This window comes from Larimichthys crocea, chromosome XV, assembly GCF_000972845.2.
Source record: "Larimichthys crocea isolate SSNF chromosome XV, L_crocea_2.0, whole genome shotgun sequence".
Lineage (NCBI taxonomy): Eukaryota > Metazoa > Chordata > Actinopteri > Sciaenidae > Larimichthys > Larimichthys crocea.
In genome coordinates this window covers 16021817-16046223 of record NC_040025.1, presented here as the reverse complement: position 1 = coordinate 16046223, position 24407 = coordinate 16021817, and the positions used below count along the sequence as shown (strand labels likewise).

At 42.0% G+C, this 24407-nt stretch overlaps 1 protein-coding gene across 5 annotated transcripts in view; it reads right to left on the bottom strand.

Annotated features, from left to right (window-relative positions):
• The window catches only part of lrp1ab (low density lipoprotein receptor-related protein 1Ab), a 79892-nt gene that overhangs the window by 33074 nt on the left and 22411 nt on the right, over window positions 1–24407 (bottom strand). For all 5 annotated transcript variants that reach the window (XM_019268645.2, XM_019268646.2, XM_027288354.1 and 2 more), the window contains 22 exons: window positions 22786–22923; window positions 16076–16195; window positions 15676–15804; window positions 15164–15424; window positions 9198–9360; window positions 8494–8716; window positions 7392–7581; window positions 7155–7298; window positions 6766–7002; window positions 6422–6602; window positions 5918–6140; window positions 5602–5791; window positions 5376–5498; window positions 4949–5089; window positions 4438–4563; window positions 3670–3786; window positions 3485–3565; window positions 3240–3407; window positions 1914–2096; window positions 1195–1392; window positions 781–1026; window positions 263–460 (listed from right to left, as the gene is read on the bottom strand). In XM_019268645.2, coding sequence (XP_019124190.1) covers window positions 263–460; window positions 781–1026; window positions 1195–1392; window positions 1914–2096; window positions 3240–3407; window positions 3485–3565; window positions 3670–3786; window positions 4438–4563; window positions 4949–5089; window positions 5376–5498; window positions 5602–5791; window positions 5918–6140; window positions 6422–6602; window positions 6766–7002; window positions 7155–7298; window positions 7392–7581; window positions 8494–8716; window positions 9198–9360; window positions 15164–15424; window positions 15676–15804; window positions 16076–16195; window positions 22786–22923 — 3780 coding nt within the window. The remainder of the gene's footprint in view (window positions 1–262; window positions 461–780; window positions 1027–1194; window positions 1393–1913; window positions 2097–3239; window positions 3408–3484; window positions 3566–3669; window positions 3787–4437; window positions 4564–4948; window positions 5090–5375; window positions 5499–5601; window positions 5792–5917; window positions 6141–6421; window positions 6603–6765; window positions 7003–7154; window positions 7299–7391; window positions 7582–8493; window positions 8717–9197; window positions 9361–15163; window positions 15425–15675; window positions 15805–16075; window positions 16196–22785; window positions 22924–24407) is intronic.

Here is a 24407-nt window from a genome sequence, read left to right as displayed (position 1 = left end):
GAGAATGTACGGCCTATTCCCTCAGCGGAAGTTAATTTCCGAGAATTGAGAGATTGACCTCAGTCAAAAGCATAAATATGATTTGCTATCTCATAAGAAACAATCCATTTTACTGTTTTTATTTTACTTGCAAAAATATGACACTGAAAAATGATCTTATTACTATGTAAATTAGACTGTTATACATGAGTATTCATTCTGATACCTCATCTATCTTTCTGCTTAAGCTTAAATTACTGAGATCTGTAGCTAACTGGCTCACCTCCATTTTCAGACAGTTTCCCGCGGTAGATCTTGTCCTCCACGACATCAGTCCAGTAAAGGGTGCTCTCGTTGAGGTGGAAGTCCAAGGCGATGGTGTTCCTCAGGCCTGGTACAAGCACATTGAACTCCCCTTTGTGAAGCTCAATCCTTCTGATCTCATGGCGGTTGGAGAAGATGATGAAAGGCTTGAAGGGATCTGAAAGCAAAAGAAGTAGTAACCACAAATGTGTTAGAGTGAGATTCACAAAACCCCTTGTTGGTCTTGGATCAAATTCTGCCACAGCTGTGTCTGTCATACCTCCCCTCCATCTGTCCCTGAAGAAAAAACGGAATAACTGAAGGGTTTTTGCTGCTCACTTTCTGGTGAAACACTATGATGCATTAAATACTTTATATATAGTAGACTCAGTACTGTAGTGCTTCTTCAGCAAGAAAAATACTTTTGCTCTCAAGCTGAAGCCAAAAAAAAGGAGTAAATAAACTCTTTATGCCAAAAAGTCCCTGTTTTTCCATTACCAGTGCTTTTGCAGCTCTCCATGTCAGACTCCAGCTCCCAGCCTTCATAGCAGGAGCACTTGACGCTGGATTTTTCTTGCTCGCACTTCTGGCTACACTTGAGGTGTTTGGCACAGAAGCTCTGGATCTGGCAGGTCTTGTTGTCAGCTCCCAGCTCCATGCCCAAGGGACAAGAACACATGAAGCCCTCCCCAGGAATGATGCTGCAGTTGTGGCTACAGCCACCGTTATCCAATGCACACAAATCTGCAGGCAAGAAACAGAGATTAAAGGTTGGAATATATCTGAGAAAGCAGAGTTGTATGTACTTTGGTTGTAATGGGTTTGTTGTTTTTTTCTGTATGGAGACAGGACAGGACAAAAAACACATTTTCATGTTGTTGTCTGTGCAAACATGTTTTTGAAATATTTTACCGCAAAGTTTCTCATCAGAGCCATCCGGACAATCGTCAGTGCCATCACACAGTTTCTCAGCCGGCAGACAGATGGAGTCATTGGTAGCACACATGTGGTGAGATAACTTGCACACCAACGCCTCACAGTTGTCCTCATCCGAGTTGTCCTCACAGTCACTGTCGCCATCGCACACCCAGGCCTTGCTGATACAGCGAGCTGTCCAGACCGTAAAATATCCATTTTCAGTTGATTTTTATCTTAATATATTCCCAAAGGTCAGTTTTATACGTATTTAGGGGTTTGTAATAGCAACTTCAAATAAACAAAACTGTGGAAATGCTCAGGAAGGCAAAGTGAATTTAACTTTTGGTAAACTAACATGCAAATTCGAGCTGTTGACCAACAGAAAATCATCTTGACAGTGCTGACCTTTGAGGAGAGAGTCCAAAACAGAGGAAGATTGTAGCATCCAATTTTATAATAAAGCTGCTCACTGAATAAAAAACAACAGTAATAACTTTCCTCTTTGCCAGCAGCCTCCACATGATTGATGTCCAAATAATTTTCTCAGTGCCACTTTCTGGTGGGACCAGACACTTACTCTTTCATTTATCTGTCCTCATCAATCACAGCATAAAATCCAATTTTCTAACTAACAACAATGCTACTTGAACTGACATTGACAAGGTTCATCACCTTTAACCTCTAATACTTAAGCCAGCTCAAAGCATCCTCACCAGAGTCCCTGCAGCTGAACTTGACTGCTGGGTCACACATGTGGGTCACACCCTCGCAGTTGCTCTCATCACTCAGGTCCATGCAGTCTGTGTCCCCGTCACAGCGCCAGCGCATGGGAATGCACAAGCCATCCATCCGACACTGGAACTCATCTACATGGCAGCCGCCTGGAGGACGGGTTGCTGGAGAGAAAACAGCAAGACAAAGTGTGATAGCCAACAAAAAAGACAGAGTGTGCAGTTAAGCCAATGTCAAAGAAGCAATAAAATACAGCTAGAAGTTAGCAACTGAAAAATAACTGGACTGGAATCAAAACCAAGAAACAACACATGCACAGACCACACACACTTGGCTAAAAACTGAGAAGAGAAAGAATAGGCCATTCTAGTCATTAATTAATGTGTAGGTACACTGGGATGCTGGGTTAACAACCTGACACTAAGCCAAGTCAAACAACAATGACACACACAGCTCACAGACTGATGTCAGAGGCAGATTAAAGGCACCAGTGAAGAGGTGGTACAATGACATCCCCTCATGGCAAAGGTCAGCTCTTGGCACGACTAAAGCAGGAAATGGGCCCGGGGACATCTCAGCAGAGGACTACAATATACAGGAGGGGAAGGCGATAGTATTGCTTTTTTTATTTCAGCTAATGACTTCCAGACAGCAGGCCAAGAGAGCTAACAAACACACACAGAGCTAGACATACACACACAGAGCACAGATTGCTCATTAGACCAACAGGTCACGCTGGGCCCCATTTTTGCATGCTGGGACTTGACAGCAGTTGGCTGTGTTTCTGCATGGATCAAACAGTACATACAACATCAGAGCACACTGTGTACAGGAGCAGATGTTTAAAGGCAGACTACCGGCTAAAGAAAGAGTGTGACACTGTGTTATGACGCTGCCTTAGTCATTGTAACAGTGAGTGGTTAACCCGCAAAACTCAATGTTCCAAATCAACCTATCATGGCTGCCAGCTATTTTAAACTCAAAACAAAGTCAACACATCTATGCCATTTGCACAAAACCATGAAAGAGTTTAATTGGTATCTAACCACAAAACATAATTACATCCTGAACAGAGGATTTGCTGTAAATGATAAGTGGAAGCCAGAGGGCAGGCAGTGGCATGCAGAGCAGAGGAAGTGGAACAGGGAGGAGGGCAATCTCAGCTTCATTGTGACAGCCTCTTTACAATGGCAAACGGCTACATGTAAACATTGTGAAATACAATACATGATGTGGTGAGAGGTTGACTCAGGTACAGCTGGCAAAGGTACAATCAAAATGCCCTAAAGTGGAGTACTGTTCCTTACCCTGGTTGGTGCAGTTGGCGTGGGTCTCGTCACTGTAGTCTCCACAGTCATTGTCGCCGTCACAGGTCCAGTATTCTGGGATGCAGCGGCCACTGTTACATTTAAACTGGACACTGGAGCATGAATGGCTGCAGCCGGCTTCATCACTGTTGTCCCCGCAGTCATTGTCTGTCACACAGGATTTGAATTTCAGTTATTGGATTGTTTTAAAATACGACTTAGGGGAAGTCTTAGAAGATGATTACCATTATCACAACGCCAGTTGATGTTGATGCAGCGGCCATTGGCGCAGGTGAACTGGGTCAGAGGGAAGCAGGTTGGGTATGCTAAAGAAGGGCCAAGATAAGATACATGAAAAATCATAAGCATATTTGTCATCTCAAGCTTATTCAAGAAAAAAAGCAATATAAAAGGTGCAGTAAAGACTCACCACAGGAGTCTGGTTCGTCTGACCGGTCTCCACAGTCGTCATCCAGGTCACATGTCCAGGATATGGGGATGCAGCGACCACTGGCACAAGGATACTGGTTTGGTGGGCATGTGCGAGCTGGGAGGGGAAGTATAAAAAAGTTAAGTGCTGTAAAAATGTCACTTCTTGTGAATCATCCCTCATAATTCATGCTTGCAATAACTCATCGCTGTTAAAGAAGACATGCTCAAAGATGTAAAATATTCTAAACTAATTTTCCAAATGTGATTTCTAAAAAAACACTTAAAACCAGTTGTGACCCCAAAACAGCACACTCACTTTATCTTAATTAAGTTCAAGACTATTTGTATTCTCCTTCAATTTATTTGAGGGACTGAGGCAGCCCTTATAAAAGCAACAAATGTTGTTAGCCAAGGACCATCACTGTGTTTCAGCTCATTATCATTGATGCTCTAGATCAATACATCCTCCTGGACCGGTTTATAAAATCCTGCTAGCATCTGCCGCACTAATCTTAACTGAATTAACTCAAAGCTAACAGATCCCAATATGTCTGCTTTAGTTTCAACTTGTCTGTCCCCCCAAGATATTCCAGTATTTCTCTGTTTTTCACTTTTAATTAAACCTCAAAGGACACAATTTGTTTGGAATCATCTAACAACAAAAATCCCCTGTTGCAGATCATGAATAAAATCATTCACCAGATATAAATGCTGCCCAACCGGTGACAAAAGGTAATACAATCAAATAGCTCTAAAATGTACATACCAGAACAAGTGGTGTTGGACTCATCTTCATCATTACCGCAGTCATTGTCGCCATCACACAGCCATCGCAGAGGAATACAGCGGTTGTTCTGGCATTTGAATCGGTCAGCGGGGCAGGTGTGCTGGTCTGGGTAAAGAAAATTAAAAACTGTCATCAATCAACATTTCTTTTTTAAAAACATGTTTTATGTTTTTTTTAACACCAAGATATCTGGTTTATTTAACTTCTCTATTTGAAACACTATGCAATTTGCTAAATAAACCTGCAATGCATTAAGTCTCTGACTTTAAATGAAGTATATAAAAAGGATAAGAACATTAGTCCCCGGGTGTCACTATCAACTGATGAGGAGAAAGGCGGCCAGCAACATTACAGTGCACTGCATGGAAAGAGACAATCTTGGAAACTGTAGTTTGCACTCTGTCGGTCCATGTTAGCTAAGACCCTTAAAGTGAACTTTTGTTTATCTATGTATTGCAATGTAACCATGGCAATGACGTGGCACCCTTACGGCAGAGCTCAGGGGCCTCATCGCTGTTGTCCAGACAATCGTTGTCCCCATCACACTTCCAGCGCTCTTGGATGCAGCGGTTGTTCTTGCAGGCAAACTCCCCAGGCTGGCACTGGGGTGGGGGCACGTAGGAGGGGTTGGCTAGAGATGAGATCAGGGGTAGGAGCAGAAACAGATGGGTCATTGAGACAAGAGTTGAGCACCAAAACAAAACAAAGCTTTTTGGGAGTGTAGGTCAGCTTTCATCTCTAATTTGCAAAAATATTGGAGGAGGTTTTTTTTTTAAAAGCTTCTCTCCAGATTTGGCAAAGACGGCGTATAGTATAGCTTGCAAATGGAAAATACATCATAGAGTTCTTTAGCAGCCTTAACTCCTGTGGGGTAATGAATTTTCCATGACCTTTCTACTGGTAAAGCTGCTAAGTACCTTTGCAGGTGACATTATCGACGTCCAGGATTTGATCGTCAGCACAGCCACAGGACCTGCCGTCAGGAATAGCAAGGCACAGACTGCTACAGCCACCATTGTTAACTCGACACGCATTGGAGCCTAAATGAAAAGACAAATCAAGAAGAAAGGTAGAATATTATCCTTATGTCCTACTTGTTTGTGACTCATGAAATGAGAATGAATAAGTAGAAGGGAAATGTACCTTGCTGCTGGTGTGCATCATAGACTCTGATCTCAAAGATGGGTGGCCTCTCGTTGCGGAGTAGAGTGACTGTCTTAGTGGCTTGGTCCAGTTTGTAGATGCTGCCGCCACGGTACTCGTTCCAAAAAAGAAATTGTTTGTAATGGCATAAGCCAAAGGCATGGTTAAGCTCCTGTCCCTCATACACCACCTGTTAAATGAATAGAGAGAACATCATATATTACATCTTAACCAACAAACTGATTATCTTTATGTTTTATTGTCTGTGAATACACAAATACAATACCATCCAAATATATTCCAGAGCATTACCAACCTTTCGTTCTGTGGTGTTGAGGTAAACCAATTCAATACGATCATAGTAGGCATCGACCCAGTACAGGATGCCCTGAGGGATGTCCAGACTCAAGCCATTAGGCCACAGGACTGTCTTACTGGTCAAGAACACTTGATGATTGGAACCATCCATCCAAGCTTTCTTGATCTTCCCCCTGTTGCTCTCTGTAGGGTCCTCCTCCCAGTCGGTCCAGTACATCCATCTAGGAGAGAAGAAAAGCCATGTGAGATAAGACTTTTCTGTGAAAGCTGGAGCTTTGAGTTTAGGTGCTGATGAAACCATAAAAAGAGAGAAAGTATCCCAATATTCCCTGAAAACACACCAATGTAACTAATGAGTTTAGCAAGCATCTACAGTGCAGGCAGCCCAATTAGCTCCAAATTCAAACCACTAAACCACTTTAACATGAAACCACTTCAACATAGCATTTTTGAGAAAAGAATATCCATTTAAATAACAATACCCTCCCCTCCAGTGTCTCACCCATGCTGGGGGTCCACCACGATTGCACGAGGGTGGCTCATTTTTCCCTCAATGAGAGTCTTGCGGGTCTGAGAGGCCTTCTCCAGCCTGGCAACACTGATAGTCTTCTTAGGCCCATCATCTGTCCAGTAGAGATTACCTCCCATCCAGTCTACTGCTATCCCCTCTACTGTGTGAATACCTGAGATAAGCAAAAGAAGCCGGTGTGAAAAAGACAATCTTAGCTGGCCAGAATGAATATCAAGTGAATAAAATGAAAATGATATAGTATAACTAGACTAAATTCTTCTCCTCCCTAAATGATATGCATTAGCCAGGATTTGGTTAGAGAGTTTCATTCTCACCTTCCTTGAGTATGTTGTCTCTCTCTGTGCCATCTATCTTCTGTCGGCCAATAATGTAGCTGGTGGCATCAGCGAAGTAGATGAACTCACTTGCAGCGTGGAAATCCAGAGCTCGGGGGTTCATTAGGTTCTCAATGGGAATCATGTACTCATCAGGCACCTTAGCATTCATGTCCATGCCCCTGATGATTCCAGGACGACCCTTGCCATACACCAAGAACAACTCATGGTCTGGTTCTGCAGAAGAAAAAAAGAGATGGATAAATGTAATTACTTCAGTCAGCGATATTGTAACCACCATTACTTCACTGCCATCATCAATCATCAAGGCTGAAACTAATGGGAAGGCGTTTATCAAATATATCTTTTCCCTGAGTCTTCATACTCACTCTTGCAGGACTTGCCATCGCTGCCAAGGCTGAATCCAGAGCGACAGCGGCAGGTACGAGTCTTGTGGCTGTTGCTCAGCAAACAGATATCAGAGCAACCTCCAGCCTTCCCAAACTGATCCAAGGCACATGCATGGCTGCGCACTAAGCCAGGAGAGAGGGGCACAAACACAACAGTCATGCAATGGTAACTGAGAGTTAGCAGTCAAGCTAAGCTGTGCCTTCTTGTGTCAGTACCTTGAGGTTGACGCCTCTGGTGGTAGACGTGCAGTGCGGCTCCCCGGTCTACCCGTGTCACCACCTGGAAGTCCGAGCTGTTGAAGCGGTTCACTCTGATCACGCTGGTCTTGGGGTTGAGGTTTCCTTCGTCAGAGTTGGTGGCATACAGGTAGTTCTCAAATACAGTCAGCCCGTACAGGTGCTCAATCTGAAATACATTGAGACAATAAAGCCGCAAAATTAAAAAGGTTGGCTTGAGTTTGCTTCTGAAGTGCCGATGTAAAACTGCTTATGGCATATGACTAATGGCTTGCGTGATATCGCTGGTGTACACATTTTTATCTTGAACATTGTCTGGTAAAATCCACATAATGAAAGTTTCCTAACAAATGATTTATCAGCTTCAAACAGATTTTGATGGGTACTAAAAATGTGAAGAAATCTCTCTAAGACAGACAGACAGAGAGATAAACAGATAGCGTTTGTGTAAACTTGGCATCAGGCAGCGAAAATGGCTCCACTTCCTATCGCTTCTACTTTTATAAGGGTCTATTCTGTGCAGCTCTCCTCTGCTGTCAGAAAGATGTATGGGTTGGGATCATATTACCCCCTCCACCTCTCTCACACGCACCACCGCTGCCGCCACCACCACCAGCACCGTCCTCCCACCACTGCAGTCCTGATTTCATTAAGATCATTACTCCACTATAAGTTTGAGCCAAACTTTACTAGGGCCAGACTAATATGTCTAGAGAGGCACTAGCCAGGAAAATCACACACTCTTAAGAAATATCAATCAAGGCAATAAAAAGGACATATCCCCAGGAGAGGCGGACTCTCTTTGCCTAGATACACAGGAGACAACTGGAAAACAGTACTGCCTCTAAAGACGATAAAGTTAAATCAATGATGATACAAAGTTGGAAAACAGATGTTTTGGGTTATCAAAGAGATGACTGAAAACTCAATAGGGACTCTGGGTTATTGTTATTTGGCAAAGTTCAAACTTTTAAAAGAAGGCCGAACAATCAGAAGTCTATATTCTTGAGTGCATCTCCTTATGTTTGGTTATAGCTGTTTTTTTTTGTGTACATCCATCTAACCATCCATCAAACCTCACCAGCAGGCCCTGGATGATGGTGTGACGGTTTTTCCCCTCATAGTCGACCACTTCGATATAGTCCAGGTAGGCGTCAGCCCAGTACACCATTCGGTTGACCAGGTCCAGTGTAATACCATGGGGGAAGACGATCTTACTGTCCACCAGCTTAGTGCGGTTCTGACCATCCATGTCACAGCGCTCCACTCTTGGTGTGGACCCATAGTCTGTGAAGAATACTTTGCTGTAGCAGAAGAAGAGGAACAAAAAGAAAGGCGAAATTCAGTAAAGTTGAGGTGAGAAAAAAGGAAATAACATCAACAAGAGGAAATGATAAATCTTAAAAATTGGTTCACTTTTTTGGTGCTTTGACCTCATGCAACAATTTGACCTGATATTACACAGTTGACCACTTCTGAGATATCTGTATTAGTCACTGAAATGAATTAGAGATTATTTCCAGGACAATAAAAAAAAATAAAGAAGTGATACTTTGGAAAAAGGAAAAGATACCAGCATGTCAGCATCCGGAACCTAAAATAGCCAGAATGCAAGTGGCGCACAAGTATCTGTCTAGGTTTTCATCTGGAGGAAGTGCTTTAATTTTTTTACTGCCTGCTTGGTCAGCACGTTGTCTGATCATATGACAGAATTTCCCTCTATAGTGTTGCTAAAACAGTACTTAGGGTAGCGTTAGTTCAAGAAGAGTGGAGGGAAGTACAGACCCCATGGCCGGGTCCAAGGCGATGCCTTTAGGGTTATACAGCTCTTGGTCCAGCAGGGTCACACATGTTTGGCCGTTCTTGTTGCAGACAAACACCCGGTCGTCTACGTCATCCACAAAGTAGAAGTTTCCGGTCAGCCAGTCAATAGCCATCTGCTCCACATCTGAGGGATGTAGAGGAGAGAAGAGGAAAGAGAACAGAACCATTTTTTAAAAATGGGAGTACAGTCATATAACTCTCGGTCATATACCAGCTTAATTTCGAGAAACCTCTCATGTTATGATGGCATGACCCCTCTCCTCAAGAGTACCCACACTCTTGAAAAACAAAATAATAGTGCTGAATTAATGAGCTTCTGTCATCTTACAGCACTATTGGGTCGAACAGGTTGTCCATTACAGGCACTCCACTTGTCTTTGATTAAAGCGAGAAGGGCATGGGGGAGGGAAAGAAACACAAAAAGTGACAGATGAAAAGCAAGAGGTGAAGACCTGCACTTTCTAAGCTGAACTCCTTTCAGTAGACTTGAGCAGTAACACAGAACTCCTGTAAGGAGAGAGACTTTTTGACAATATACTGTATTATGAAATTAACCATGGCTCACTTATTGTAAAGACTTTGACAATGAAGAGATAGTTTTACTAGCACTACTTTTACTTTGGCTATTATGCCTGCATCAAAGCCACATAAACTAACCAACATGACACAACACTGGTCTACCACTGCACAAACTTTCCCACGGGATCAAGAACTTTTTGAGGAAAATTACAAATGTTCCCATTAAAAGAAAAAAAAGTGAGACAAAAGCCTTTGGTGTGAACTCTGCAAGTTCTACAATGTCAATGTTAGTATATGCTGACTGTGAAGGCAGTCAGCATATGATTTACATAATCGAGCATCAAAGCATTTAATGACCCCTTGTGCAATGTATAGAATCACCTGCATCATCCACTCATTTATTTGTTTTTCAGTTAAATTGTTTTTTAGGCAGGAAGGATGAACTTGAGGATCAGATCGACTCAAATACTGTTGCAACATGTCTGAAGTTTTGTAACCCCACTGCTTACTAAGCCACCTTACAAAGAGGAAGCTTAGCAGATGGACACAGTTATTTCAGATTTACCCCCCAGCATCGATGAGTTGAAATGCTAAGTTAGCACTGGAAACATTTCTCACTCTCTGAGAACTCTGTCCTGTATGAGACTGCTGAAATCCCAGACCACAGGGAGGACCCAGCTGTGGGGGGAGGGCTTTGAGATACATACAGACTTGTGTTTTTACAGCTGCCACCACACTTCTTGTCAAAGCAGAACACTGTATACACAAATGCACATCACACAGACTCACTACTCACACATACAGTATCAAAGCGACCACACTTGTCTCTTCAGATAATCCGAGGGACAACTTTGACGTTGGGGTACACAAGTGGGGTACAACACCACTGAGAGAGTCTGCAGTTGGCCAGAGGGTGTTTACCATTTATAAAGAAAATGTCTGCACTAAGGCTCGTCCTCCAACAACTACAACGATGCTGCTCAAAGACAGAGCCAAAGCAAGTTCCTCAACAGAGCTGACACACATCTGGACCCAATGTAGAACTCCCCAATCCACCTAGCAAACATGCACAGATCTTGAAAAGGCCTGCCCCTCATGGGACTTACAGTGTGCTTGGTGCTACAATATAAACAAAGTCGAGAAGGATGGAGTTGTGGCAGTGGCTGAGAAAGAAAGACAGAAAAATACTGATGGTGAAATACATTTATATCAAAACATTAAACATTCTGGTGCACCTCCAGGATGGAAATAATTTATTGGAGGTCGGGAAGTCTAGTGGCTGTCTCGCATCTAAGAAGGGAGGAAACTGTAAATACATGAGCTTAAAAAAAAAGAACAGAGGGATTGGAGTAAAAACTAGTCAAGGATGTTTCATGAAGGTCAGACTCAAGATTCTGACAATGGGGAAAGTTTGTCATGGAGTTAAAAGGGATAGTGATACTCCCATTGGTATCAACTCTTAAACCCTACTCAGCTAAAGAAATCCAGTTGGAAGTCTGGCGTCACAAGGCATTGATTAGACTCATATACAGAGCATAGAGTCAGTTACGCAACACAGTGACTATTTCATTGTGTAACAGCCTACAACTAGTGGACCCCTTATTCAGAGAGCCAAAGAGTCTATTGATGCGCTCACTCATTCAGCTTCTGGTAAGTGGAAAGTTTGCTGGGAAACTGAATGAACCCACGCTTTTCTCTGCCTTATAACCACCCTGCTCTCACAACCCCTTCCACTTCCTGCCCCTTAACACCTACCAGCTCACACTGCTCTGAGGAAACATTTCACAAACTAAGGGAGTCTTACTGGCAACAACAAACATGCTTTCCACCCAAATAGCAAAGCTATTTACATACAAGCAGCACAGCCTTGTTTAGTTCTTCAAACTAGTCACATGTTGACGCCTAGACTCAGGAATAGCACCACAGAATTTGTACCTGAATGTTATTTCCTCTGTTTGCATGTCAGTGCGAGTATTTCTTTATTTACATGTTGGTGCAAAGCAGAAAATAATTGTCATTATCCTGCTTCCATAATCCTCCCTTTGCCAAAGAGATCCTGTTAATCTGCAAACCCTTTTGACCTCCTGAGAGCACAGATTTAGAGTTTAGTGTTTATGGTTTTCCATAAGTATCTAACATATGACCTCTATTTAAGAGACCGTAATTCCTAACAGTGATGCCACTGGCAGATCCCCATCTGTAATTTTGTGTGGATAGAAAGACCTGATGGATACCTTTTTTTAAACTAGTTGCATATTAACATCTAGCAAAAAACAAAACAAAAATAAAAATGACTTTGCAGTGAGACAGAATGCCTCATGCATGAAACTATACATTTATATCAGATCTTGAAACATATTTACAAAGACTTTCTGTGCTCTGATTTATTCAGAAAACGCTTTAAGAACAAAGGCTAGGAAGAGGGAGGAAGAAGGACTGAACATTGGCTAGAGAGACCTGGGGAGGTGGGCTGGTCCCTGCTGTGGAGTTCCGCTCTGAGGGTGGAGAGGATGGGATGGTAGGCTCCGCTCCCCTTTTATCTTCCCAGTCAGAGAATCACACATGCAGACAGACCAGGCCACATCTGGAACCCTCGTCTACTTATCTGCACCGCTCTCACAGGGTCCCAGAAGCTATAAATCACCCTGTTTGTGTGAACTCTGCTCCAAACGCCCCCCTGCCTCCACAGTTTCATCCATAACCATCTAAGGCCAATCCCCAGGTCTGCCTTCAATACTTTTAGGAGTGCACCTGAGCCCTGCTTGTTATAGAACACTAAATAGAGCTGACAATTGGGCCAGTGTCGGCACCAATTATATGGTAAGATGAGCAAGTTCACCTTCAAACAAAGAAAAGGCAAATTGGTTAAGAAGGACACAAACCTCACACGGGTCAAGCTTAAATAACATTTTAAAGAAAACGACATCAAGGGAAAGTATATGGTATGTACAGCAAATGCTTTTTTGACTCAGGCGAGATCCACAAAATGAACTGAGGGTTTTTGCTCTCTTATCGCAGCTGAAAGCCCAGACTGATGTGACATAAAAATGTGGAGTCAGCCAAAGTGCAAAGACGGCCTCTTGCCTGTTTGCTCCCAGAGTGACTCCGGACAGCCAAAACCCTCCAAAAGACATAACTGGACCCACACTTTCAGGGTTTTATTGCAGAGGTGGGAGTAAAGATACCTGAAATTAAGACTACCTCCACTAACATCAAAATACATTTCTACAGAATAAAACAATCTTTAGGGGAAAATGAGAAATGGTACAATCTCACAAGAAAGGAATGCCATTAATTGTAGCTATTGTTTAGAGTCATGAGATGGTATTGCAACAAGATCTGGCTGACTTACCGCCACTGATAAACAATTTCCTGGGGGAAACCCTAATTGCACATCACAGCACAAAGCCAGATCGATAGATAACATATCTCAGACCAAGCCTTCTTTACCCTACTCATTGTGTGAGCACTGCCCAGCCATTTCCTAAATTTAACAGAAAGTCAATCATCTGATTGTCTTTTTCCAAACTGCATTTTCTGATACCAGTATTAGATAAGATAAAACTTTAAATGTTAGTTTGACTGAAAATAGGTTACTGCAGCTTTAGGTTAAATGACACAGAGAGGGAGACAAATAAAGAGCAATTAAGATAACACAATAAGCAACTGCAACTACTCATCGAACAAGTGGCTTACTTGCAGTTGTTTTTATGTATAATAGGTGCAAAGCTTTTTATATTCTAAGGTGTGCCCTATTGAGACAGCACATACACAAATGTGTGAAAAATCTCAATTCATAAAGGGTAATAGGTAATAGGTGCATGAGTTAAAGGTATTTGGGTCGGTGTGTGTGAGTGATTGTGTGTGTGCGTGCTAAGCCTCAGCTATGAGTGTGTTAAAGTGACCTGACTGGACAGGACATGAGACGACCAGAGGAATGCAGGGGGTGTTCAAGCTGACATAACCCAACAGAGGAATGTAAATACCATCTGTATGACCACACACACACACACACAGTACAGCAAATCACTATCTTTTCCTTCTCCCTCTCATTTTATCATCTCCTTTGCGTCAATCTTTCTCTCAGGGTCCATTTTCACCCCCCCTCCATTTCAACCCATTTACCCCTCACACCGCTTAACAGAGCAGTGAATCAAAATATCAAGCCAACACAATTAGGGTAAGGTGGAATATGGGCCACTCCTCATGAGTGCAGTGAATCACATGTTAAAAAAAAAAACATTTTAGGATGCTAGGGTTCGCTGAAACTTTGAGCCTCTGCTCTGTCTGCACCGGCTGTCAGTGGTGACAGCAGTTACACAAGCTTCATTTGAAGTGGATATGAGCCGAGGCACTTCTAATCACACCGCAGGATTTTCGTCCCATATTTCAGGGTCTACACACCCGGCTTCTCCACTTGTTTTCTTCACGTCTGCCATTTCATGCCTGGGGCCAGTTCTCAAGGGAACGGTTTCCCACACGCACGTACTTATGCGCACACACGCACAGACCCACACCCTCGCTTTTATGCTTTGTCTACATTTCTGCCCCCATTCTTAGAATGTAACGGCTCTGTCAGCCAGGCGAATAAAAACAAACCCTGTCTCGTAATCAGAGATAAATCATGTCAGCATTATATGAGCAAGTCTCTTTCAAAGGGACCTGTTCATACTCTGTGTATGTTAGTTTGTGTGTATGTCTGGGTGTGAGGAAAGAAATAGAAGACAGTGAGTCAAGAAGATATCTGTAATGCTATCTTCCTACACATACAAAACACATGAACTAGGTTTCCATCTACATCTTCCAGAACAAAACATGAAAAAGTTGATGTGGGATACAACCGATGACATTCAAATGCATCAAATGAGAAGTAGAAAGACAAATTTCCAGACTCCTGAATGATATGCATCAGTCTTATATGTATCATATCACTGTAAGTAAGCTACATACACATTGCCTCTACGGGATGATTTAGTGGTGTGTCAGGGTGCCCCTTGTTCTTCAATGACAAACCTTTTGAAAAAGTAAAGCTAGACTCAGCATTTCTATTTGGCACGTTTATGCTGGTATGAGCAGCTTTCGGAGATGAGGCCATATTGCTTCACATCTTACATTTGTCTGAGATAGCAAATGCAAAGTTGACCATTTGATTCCTGAGGCAAAGTGCGGAAATTTCACAGAGGGTGAGTTGACAAGTGGAACTTATTACCCAAGTACTGCTTGTGTGCTCTTATGCAAGGCAGTCATTTCTCTTTTACTGGCAGTCTACAACTAAACTGTCATGCCCTCGGTGTACCTGACAAAATTCTTTAGGTGATTTTTTAGGAATATTGTGTCAAGCAGAAAATATCATTATTAGAAACAAAAGTGCGTTCATATCTGTTACAGTCAATGAAACTACTACTCACGGTGCAGGCTGAGGGAGATGTTGATGGTGCGGGTATTGTTGACCATCTTCAGATCGGGAATGTTGGCACACTTCAAGTGGGTAGCGGCAGGAGTTTCACCCACATCTATCCAGCAGACGGTCTCCTCAGCATAGATGAAGTCCATAGCCATGGTCTGTTTGGTGGGGATGGAGGGGAGCCGAGACGTGGAGCCACTCAGGGAGGTGCAGCGGATGTCATGGAGGTTAGCAATCAACAGCATAGGCAGTCGATCCACCGGCTCTGGGGAGGGTGACCCGGAGAGGTGAGGGGAGGGGAAAAGCAAGCAGAGAAAAAGGAGAGAATGAAAGAGAGGGGGAATAACAGGAAGAGACATGAGGAGGAGATGGAGAGGAGTCAAAGGTCATACAGTAATTGCACACCTTAATGCATGTAATTACAGTAAACAAGCTTGTAAAACAAATGAGGGTTGAAACTCAACGCTGATTAACTGCATCCTTGGTCTGTGTTGTACTTTGTGTACATGTTCTCACCATTTTTGGCTTTGCAGGAGCGGTTATCTGGCTGCAGCAGGTATCCCTCCACACAGCTGCAGGTGTAGGAGCCCTCAGTGTTTGTGCACGTCTGACTGCACGTCCCGTACACATTGCACTCATTGAAATCTACAAGAAAATCACATTATGCATTACAATTTATTTTTATTGGGTGTGCTTTGATACAACATTTTTAGTGCTAGGTAACAAAAGAGAAAGGTTACTACTGAACCTGATAACAAACATTTATCTTCTACCTTGAGGCAAGTGTTTTGATAAAAAAAATGACATGCTGCTGCACGCAAGTTCCAGTGAGCAAGCATAAAGTCAGAGTAATCAGATGATTTTATGAGTTTTACTCTGGCCTAGCTTGAATAAATCTGGCAAATCACCCACTCACCTTTACATGTCTTTCCATCTGCAGCAACCTCATAGCCGTTGCTACAGTAGCACTGAGGCCCATCATGAGTCACAGCACAGTGAAACTGGCACCCATGGGAGGTACAGCCTGGTGCGCGTTCTGAGGCACAGAAAGACAGGAGAAACAGAGAACATTAAATACTGTGGAGGCTAACATGGAAGGAAGGAAGGGAGAGTCAGCATGCATATCAGCAGCTCTTCAGAGGCTTTGATTTAGAGGGCAAATAAATTCTGGATAACAATGGAGGCTAAATGAAGTCTGTTTAATTAATTGCCTTCTTGATCAGTTTGTGGAGAGATCAACTTTCCAATTGTTATCTTAATCCCTGCATAATCTTCACAGAACCACACTGTCATATCCTATCATATCTCCACTAGCAGATCAGATAGGATTGTGTGTGTGTGTGGTGTGTGTGTTGTGTGTGTGTGTGTGTGTGTGTGTGTGTGTGTGTGTGTGTGTGTGTGTGTGTGTGTGTGTGTGTGTGTGTGTGTGTGTAAGGGTAAAAGAGTGGGGGTTGCACAAGGGGGGGGGGGTGCACATAATGCATGTGTATTCATTTGTGCATGTGACAGACGAGGTGATTTGAATGTGCACGTGTTAGAGGGGCCCCTTCATTCCCGCCCCCAGAGGGAACTCAAGGACACATCCGTTTGGCAGGAAATGAAAGAGGGGCATCCACACATCACTTCATCATGCTATCTATAGGGTGTGTGTGTGCATCATGATGTGTGTGTCTAGGCTAGGAGAGATGGGGTAGGGTGTCTGTCAAGGGTTGAAATGATGATCTGTCAGATAGTGGCACAAATCTGATATTGCAAAACAAATGACATTGCAGATAGCTTCTCTAATCTTTAAACCTCCAGTGAAAGTTGTGTCACTCCTCAATTAGATAAAATATTTAGTTTCATAGATTATGCATGGATACTTCAAGTGCAGGCTTGTGACCGACACTCGATGGGTCCTGCCCCCGAGTTCAATAAACCATTCTATGCAGCCACTGAGATCAACTCAAGGAGGAAATTACAGTATGTGAGGGCAGTGGGACAGATATTATCCTCGTCTGGATCAGCTCTCATTTATTCAACAATATTCTCTTTGTCTCTTTACTTTGCTGTCAGTCTTTCTGTCACACTCGCACACAAGTGGAACTTCCTCTCTCTACATTTCTGCAAGCGCTTGACATGAAATATGACAAGCGTGCATTCTCAGGCGGCAGTCCTACATCGTAATAAGCCCTAGCTACCCTTTGAAGCTCCAAAAGAGTGGCCACGTCAACATTTCTGTATCAGTGAGTGAGGCCAAATCCTTACCAAATCCTACCTAAAAACCTAAATCTTACTCAAAACTTGAGTTAACTTGTTGAGAGACATTACCATTGAATCATTTACCAAGTGTAAACAAAACAGTAAATAAGTAAAAAGACAGAACAGAGATGCTTCCTCAGTGTCCAACAAAAAACAAAAAACAGTGAATGGTCAGCCATACAACTACTGTATGCATATGCTTACAGTAGTTTGTGATAGTATGGCTTTGAAGAGCAGAGATTGGACAAGTGAAGGGCCCTTATTATATAAAGCCTGTGGTACTCTGGGCCACAATGATCCTTTTGTTGTGGCCCTGCTGAAAGGAAGAGTCCCCCAGCAAACACTGTGGCCCATATAAAATCCATTCACCAAGCCCCACACTGTGAGAGACCACAGATGACTTGAGTGCTAAAAAACACCCACAAAATGCTCCTCTGTCCAGGGTCATTTTGTTCTATTTTGTACCTGAGTGTCTAGCTGTGGGTGGCCGATATGGATGAATTTAATACTGTAATAAATTTCACAACATTATCTCAAATCAACCTGGGATGATACAAAGTACTCAATTCACACATCTACCCATTTTAATTTAGTTTTATTATAATTGTTTGAATAAAAACATTTTTTGATGTAAAAATCTTGACATATTTCAATTAGATTAAATTTCCATTAGAAATAAGAACTATAAAGTATGATAAGGTCAGACTGTTGTGATGATAGGATTTTATTGAGTAATAACAAATCTTAACAATGAAAATATTTACCGCCCAGCCCCAGAGCAAATCCTTCTGCTTGTTCTAAGAGTATTGTGAATAGAAGAAGAGAAAACAAGGAGGGGGAAGGGGAAGACAGGGCACACAGAGGTGGAAACAAGTACATAAAGGGCTTAAGGATATGGAGTGGTTAGAAAGTTCCAGCTCCAAGCAAACAAGCAACAGCAGCGTGTCAGATGTTTGACCAAGGGTTAATGAATGAAGCAAACAAATCACATAGTGACACACTGGAGGCCTTCAGTCCTAAACAAGCATGCCAAAGCCATTGATCCTGTTATTGCATGGATGGAAACCCTCAATTTCACTCATCTATAGCTCTTTAAAAGGGAAGCAGGGAGTGAGAGTATAAGCCTGTTTGCCAGAAGGCCCACTAGACTGAGTTTCAGAAGACATCTTACATTTCACACTTGTGTGCACAATTGAACAGATGTCAGTGATTCGGGGTAGCAGACTACAGCTGATTAAAATATGAGGCCTGTATGATAATGACAAGTGCAAGTTCCAGATGCATCCAGTTGCAACCTCCTGGGGAGGAAAACAAAATTCTGGATATAGTTCATGTACCCACCTCATGGGGTGATTGATGATAAAAAAAGATTAGTGACAGAAATAAGAGGAAGTGCTCTTGAACTCTGTCCATAGCTGGTGACTAACAGTATGAAGGTTGACATTTTCCTCTAAAATCTAATCACGAGGCTGAGAGCGTGACGTAGGTAGAGTGACTGGTTGGTGATGGGGTCATGGCCCTAGTTACACAATAAAGCTGTCACGACTGAATGATTTCATAAACATCATTCTTTAAAAAGATCAACTTATCCATCCACCGACTGGCATGAAAATGTATCCATTTCCTTACTAGAAACGTAAGTAGTCTCTCTCCATGTCCACACCACATGGCTGTAACTGAAAGCAAAAATTGGAACCAAGCACTCACTGTATAATACAGGCTGCTTCAGTGTGCGACATTTTAAAGAGGTAATTCCCAGGACATTCCTACCTTTGTGCTCTCACTGTCTGGAAACAGGTCTACACATGCCTCTGTCCTCTACCTGTAGCTGACAGGAGCCGACTGTTTTCATACAGAGGTCCATCAAATTACCTGATATCTGCTTCTCAAACTGAATGAGTCATAATAGTATAAACAAACTTATCATCATCATCTCCAAAACTCTGAGCATGTTGATCTGCTTAAACTAAAACTCAAAATCAGGTACCATTAAAGCAGACAATTAAACTGCTTTATTCTGTGAAACTACTTTGTGATTATTTGCTTATAGAAGTTAGTGGTGAAAGCTGAATCACTTGTATGTGAGCACTGTTGAGTACAGTAAATCATACATGGTATGCATAGGAGATGGATAGGCAGGAAAGTTCAGCAATTGTGAGCATAAAAGTGTATGTGTTGGCAGCTGTTTGGAGCTGCATAGTCAAAGGGGGCAAAGTAACCATATGCAAACAGAAGCAGGGCAGCAGCTTGAGTAATGAGCAAACAGTGGCTATCGTAGTCCCAAACAGTGGCGGCATGCCGACCCGGACACTTAAATCCGAACTGACATGAATTCTCAAACAAAAATGCACAAACACACAAAGTACACACACTGCGGTACCAAACGTTCCCAAACACAGCAGTTTAACTCGCCTTAGAAAATGAATACTCAGATTTTCTTTAATCTGTAGCCCATTATAAATTAATTAATACATGTCAGCGTCTTTACACTGATAAGCAATAAAACAGGTCTTGTCAAGCAAGATAACTCTGACTGGAGCCAGGAAACTCCAGTTAAACTCAATAAACATGAAAATGTGGTACAGGCAGCCACAGTAGCCTACGACCGTATCATTCCAGTTAGTGGGACATGGAATACAATGAAAGCCCACTGAATGCATAAACAATAGCATTGGGCCACTACAATAATCAGGGCTCCCTTTGAGACAGCGGGGAAAAGGGAAAATCTCTCAAGAGTACTGCCATGACCCCATTTTCTCTTCACTATCAATCAGTCACTTCTAAGGGAGGCAGGTCTAAGGCCTTGCCCCCCAAGAGAGGCCCCATCACCCACAAAATGACAGAGAAAGGACAAATGCAGACTGCAGATTGATAAATAGACTCAACATTCACCAATATGACAGAAAAATGGTATAATAATTGTCTGTAAAGACTACATTTAGTTAAGAGGGTTTTTTAAATATAGGCTTGGAGGTTTACTTTGACCAAAGATCTGAGTGATGTTGAGACTTGAGTGTCTACAGAGGAAAACATTCTCAACATATTCTTTTTACATTTTCTTCAACAAAGAAAACATAACTTGAAAAGGTAGTATTCATTGTTCTCTTCTGTTGCAATCAATGAGCCCTTTTCAACACTTCCATATTCTGCAAAAACTGTGCCTCACAGCATATTTTTAAAAATGCAGCAGAGGAGTTGGAAAATAATTTAGTGTGTAGTTCCTCCCCAAGAAACCTGAAAATGTGGTTTCATTTTTTAAAAAACATAAATAATTAATAACAATATTTGTGATTAATTTAACAACATTCAAAAGTAATTTTAGGGAAAAATAAGTGTAATTTATTCAGAGATTACTGCTCACACACTAAAGTTTTTTATTTAGGACAGTGTGGGTGTGGTTTGTAAAGATGTGATTAACAGCAATGGCAATGAGCAAATAACACCACCGGTGACTCATCGACTGTTAATTCTGATGTTGATGTCAAATAACTGAAATAATTGTCACTTTGAGCAAAAATAGTCTTGAAAATAACTTTTTCATTCCCACTGACAGCATAAGAATATAAACACATTCGGATTTGTTTTTACTTCGGAAATAGTAAAAAAAAACAACTGTCAGATTAGGTGCATCTGATTAAGTGTATCTGAACCTTGCACTGCTTTGCCAGTATCGACCACACCAGCCATCACAGTACCACTATCCACCTGGTTACTCCCTTGCTATTATTCCTATACACAAGCCACACAAATCTCACACATACACACACATCCACATCCATCATATACACCCAAATCCTGAGGAAATTTATTGGAGTCAGATAAAATTCCTGCCTGACCTACCTCTGCTACACTCCCCTTTCTAACCACTCTTGTCAACAACTCTGGCAGAATTACTTGGACACACTGACTGACAAAGTGTGCTTTCAGACATCAGCGCCCAGGTATACTTTGCACAACCCTGCAGTTTGTACAAGCAAACACTAGGATGCTTGTGAAAGGCCAGGCCTTTCCCTGAAAAGAGGGAAGCTCACAAACAGCACCGCCAAAAGTTCTGGACACACTGCTGGTGTGTTTGTGTGTGGGGTAATGGGTGTGTTTGGGTGTGTATTTACAAGAATATGACTGTGTGAATCTAGGTTTGTGTGCACATGTGATTGCATGCATGCATTACAAGCCCATGAACATGTAGGTGTGTGTCAACCAATGCTTTACTGAGGACAGCTGGACTTGTGTCCTCAGGGACAGGCGGTGCACGTTGTGATTGGATGACATCATTGCTGTGTTGTGTAAAGGCTTGTCTAGCAGCGATGAACATTGTGTGGGATACCAACGCTCTCAACCCACTCTGTACAACTGTCCACTTCATCAGGCCAACAGTGCTCCTGTTCTTCTAGACAAACCTCATCTCTGACTAATTCAACACAACTTTTCAATCTGATAACATGACTCTATAAAAGGAGATTTATTCATTTTACCGACAGTCTTTATCTACACATGATGGACCAATAAGAAAACTCTCTTATAAACCTAACCTAAACTATCCAAAATGACTCAAATTTATCATTGCAGATAGTGGCATACACCATAGTAGTTTTGATAAATACTAATAATAAGGTGATCCAAGATTACAGACATTGTTTGGGAACTGGGCAAACCAACCTTTATTCCAGGACTTTGGTCCACTGAGACTGTAGTGTTGATTGTCAATATTTGATTATGTGATTTCATCTTCTGGGAAAGCGACATTGAATAGCACAGTGTATCACAACTACAACAGGCAAAATGGGTAGATGGACACACAAGTGTGCACAGCAGAAATGAAAACCTTCCCAACATGAGCTATTACAACTATAAACAGGCAGAGCTTTAGACAGTTATATCTGCCTTGCTGAATGCTGAGGGAATCCTCTGTAGGCAGCCAGTGTTTGCTCCTTTGTCTGCTGCAACAAAGACTGACACTATGGACCCAATATGTTCAATCTCTCATTCTTCTATCATCTCTAATTAATAGTAGAGGGTTTGATGGGATTCTTCTTTGCCTGCATCTGTGCTGAATGCTCATTATTCCTGCAGGGATTGGAGAACCAGCCTCATAGCTTAGCTGATTGATAAATTAATGACTTTTTTTCCCCAGAAAGAGAAATTCCATTGTAATTGCACAAGCCAGAACAGGCCAACTCATTAAAGGGCCTAACAAAGATTAATGGATAGAGATTATACTTTTGGAAGGGGGGGGGTGCTAGCAAGAAGAAGCTGGCTGCTGAGTTTTTTGATCCACAACAAAGGTTGACCCTCTTGTCTCAGAAATGATGATGCTGTCTGTTTAGTGTTTTGTATAAAACAGAAGTTAGCAGATGTGTGTGCATATTCCTGTGCTTTTACTACCTCTGCAGTGAGGCCCCTCATCCCAGCCATCAGTGCAGTCAGGGACTCCATCACACATTTTGCTCATGTGGATACAAACTTCTGGGTCCAGGCACCCAACCTCATTGACAGGACACTGGTTCACCCTGTTGTGTGAGCCTGGAAAAAAACAAAAAAAAAACACTTTTAAGACACACTTCAAAAGAAAGGAAGCAAGAGAGAGTCAAATGGCAATAAATAAATTACATAGAGAGGTCAAATGTATTATAAATTCAAAAGTTGTGAATTAAATTTTTTTTTTTATTGATGATAGGTGAAATTTTGTCTCCAGTGGTCCTCAATGTTGGGTGGATTACCATTCACAGGGGGTGGACAGATAATTCCCGGATTCATTTCAAGTATTAACTGGGCACCTTCCTTTGATTGTACTCTTTTGATCATCTCTCAGTGAGTCTTTTAATGTAATCCTTCCCTTTTCCATCACTTTAAGAAGGTGCCAGAACATAACATGATTCTGATGTATTATGTCAAGTTAATAACAGGATTATCGTTTGTATCAAGCCGATGTTTCATTAAAATGGAGGAACTTGGCCTGCTTCCTTCCAGTATGGGTGTCACTCTAAGCAAACTTAACAATAATAGAGGCCCTCATTTGGGATTTAGGAGCACCTTGGCTAATATTCATAGAAAATGGTGGATGAGAACATAGTTTCAAACACATTTTTTGCACCTTAAATGGGGCATTGTAGTCCCTAAAAATGTTAAATCACTTTGAATTCCATGGGTTTAGGTTGCTTGTATCATCAAAAAAAAAATGTAATGCCAAAGTAGGTTTAACTATCACAATCCCTAAATATAAAAAGACTCAAGGTAAATTTCCTGTCAATCTCAATCAGATCCCATAATTAAATTATACTTTATATTACTTTTATACTCAGTATGGTTGGCTTCGTGTTTTTCAATTAGCTCCTCATCATCAATCAGCATTAAAACGTTAAATACATTTAGAAAACAATCTTCTCTACATCGTCATAACATAATTTTTTACACATCAGTCCGTTTTTTCTGCAGTCAGGCAGCAAGTTCAATCCTACACTGAATTATAAGTGTGTAGTCACCCTCTGAGAGATAAAGGGCTCTGTCAGTGAGAGCCTGAATATTTCCTGCATGTATCAGAGGAAGAAAGCCAAATATATAACACATGTGTGGGCACAAACTCTAAATGTGTGCAGTATGGCAAAGTAATGCAATGTGGTGCAAATGTGATCATTTGGCAGATATCGAAGGAAAATGGTTAGGAAATTACAAAATAATAACACCGACATAGTTATATTGAATCTAAAGGGGTGTGGAGTGCAAAGGACAGAACATGATCTCATCTGGGCCAGAAAACGATTTTTTTTTTCTAAACAAGCGTCAGACCTGAACATACAGTAAATGCAGTCTCTTCCCCTCACTCTCTCCTACTCTATCTCTCCTATCAGCCCACACTGCAGAGCAAATAGTTTGCTTTGACTGTTTTTCTTCTTCCTCCTCCTCCTCCTCCACCACCACCCCACTCTCTCTCTCTCTCTCTAACATCTGCTGACCCATTTTTGAAAAACACTAGAAGCAGAGAATCGAAAGTTCACCTCCTTCACAGG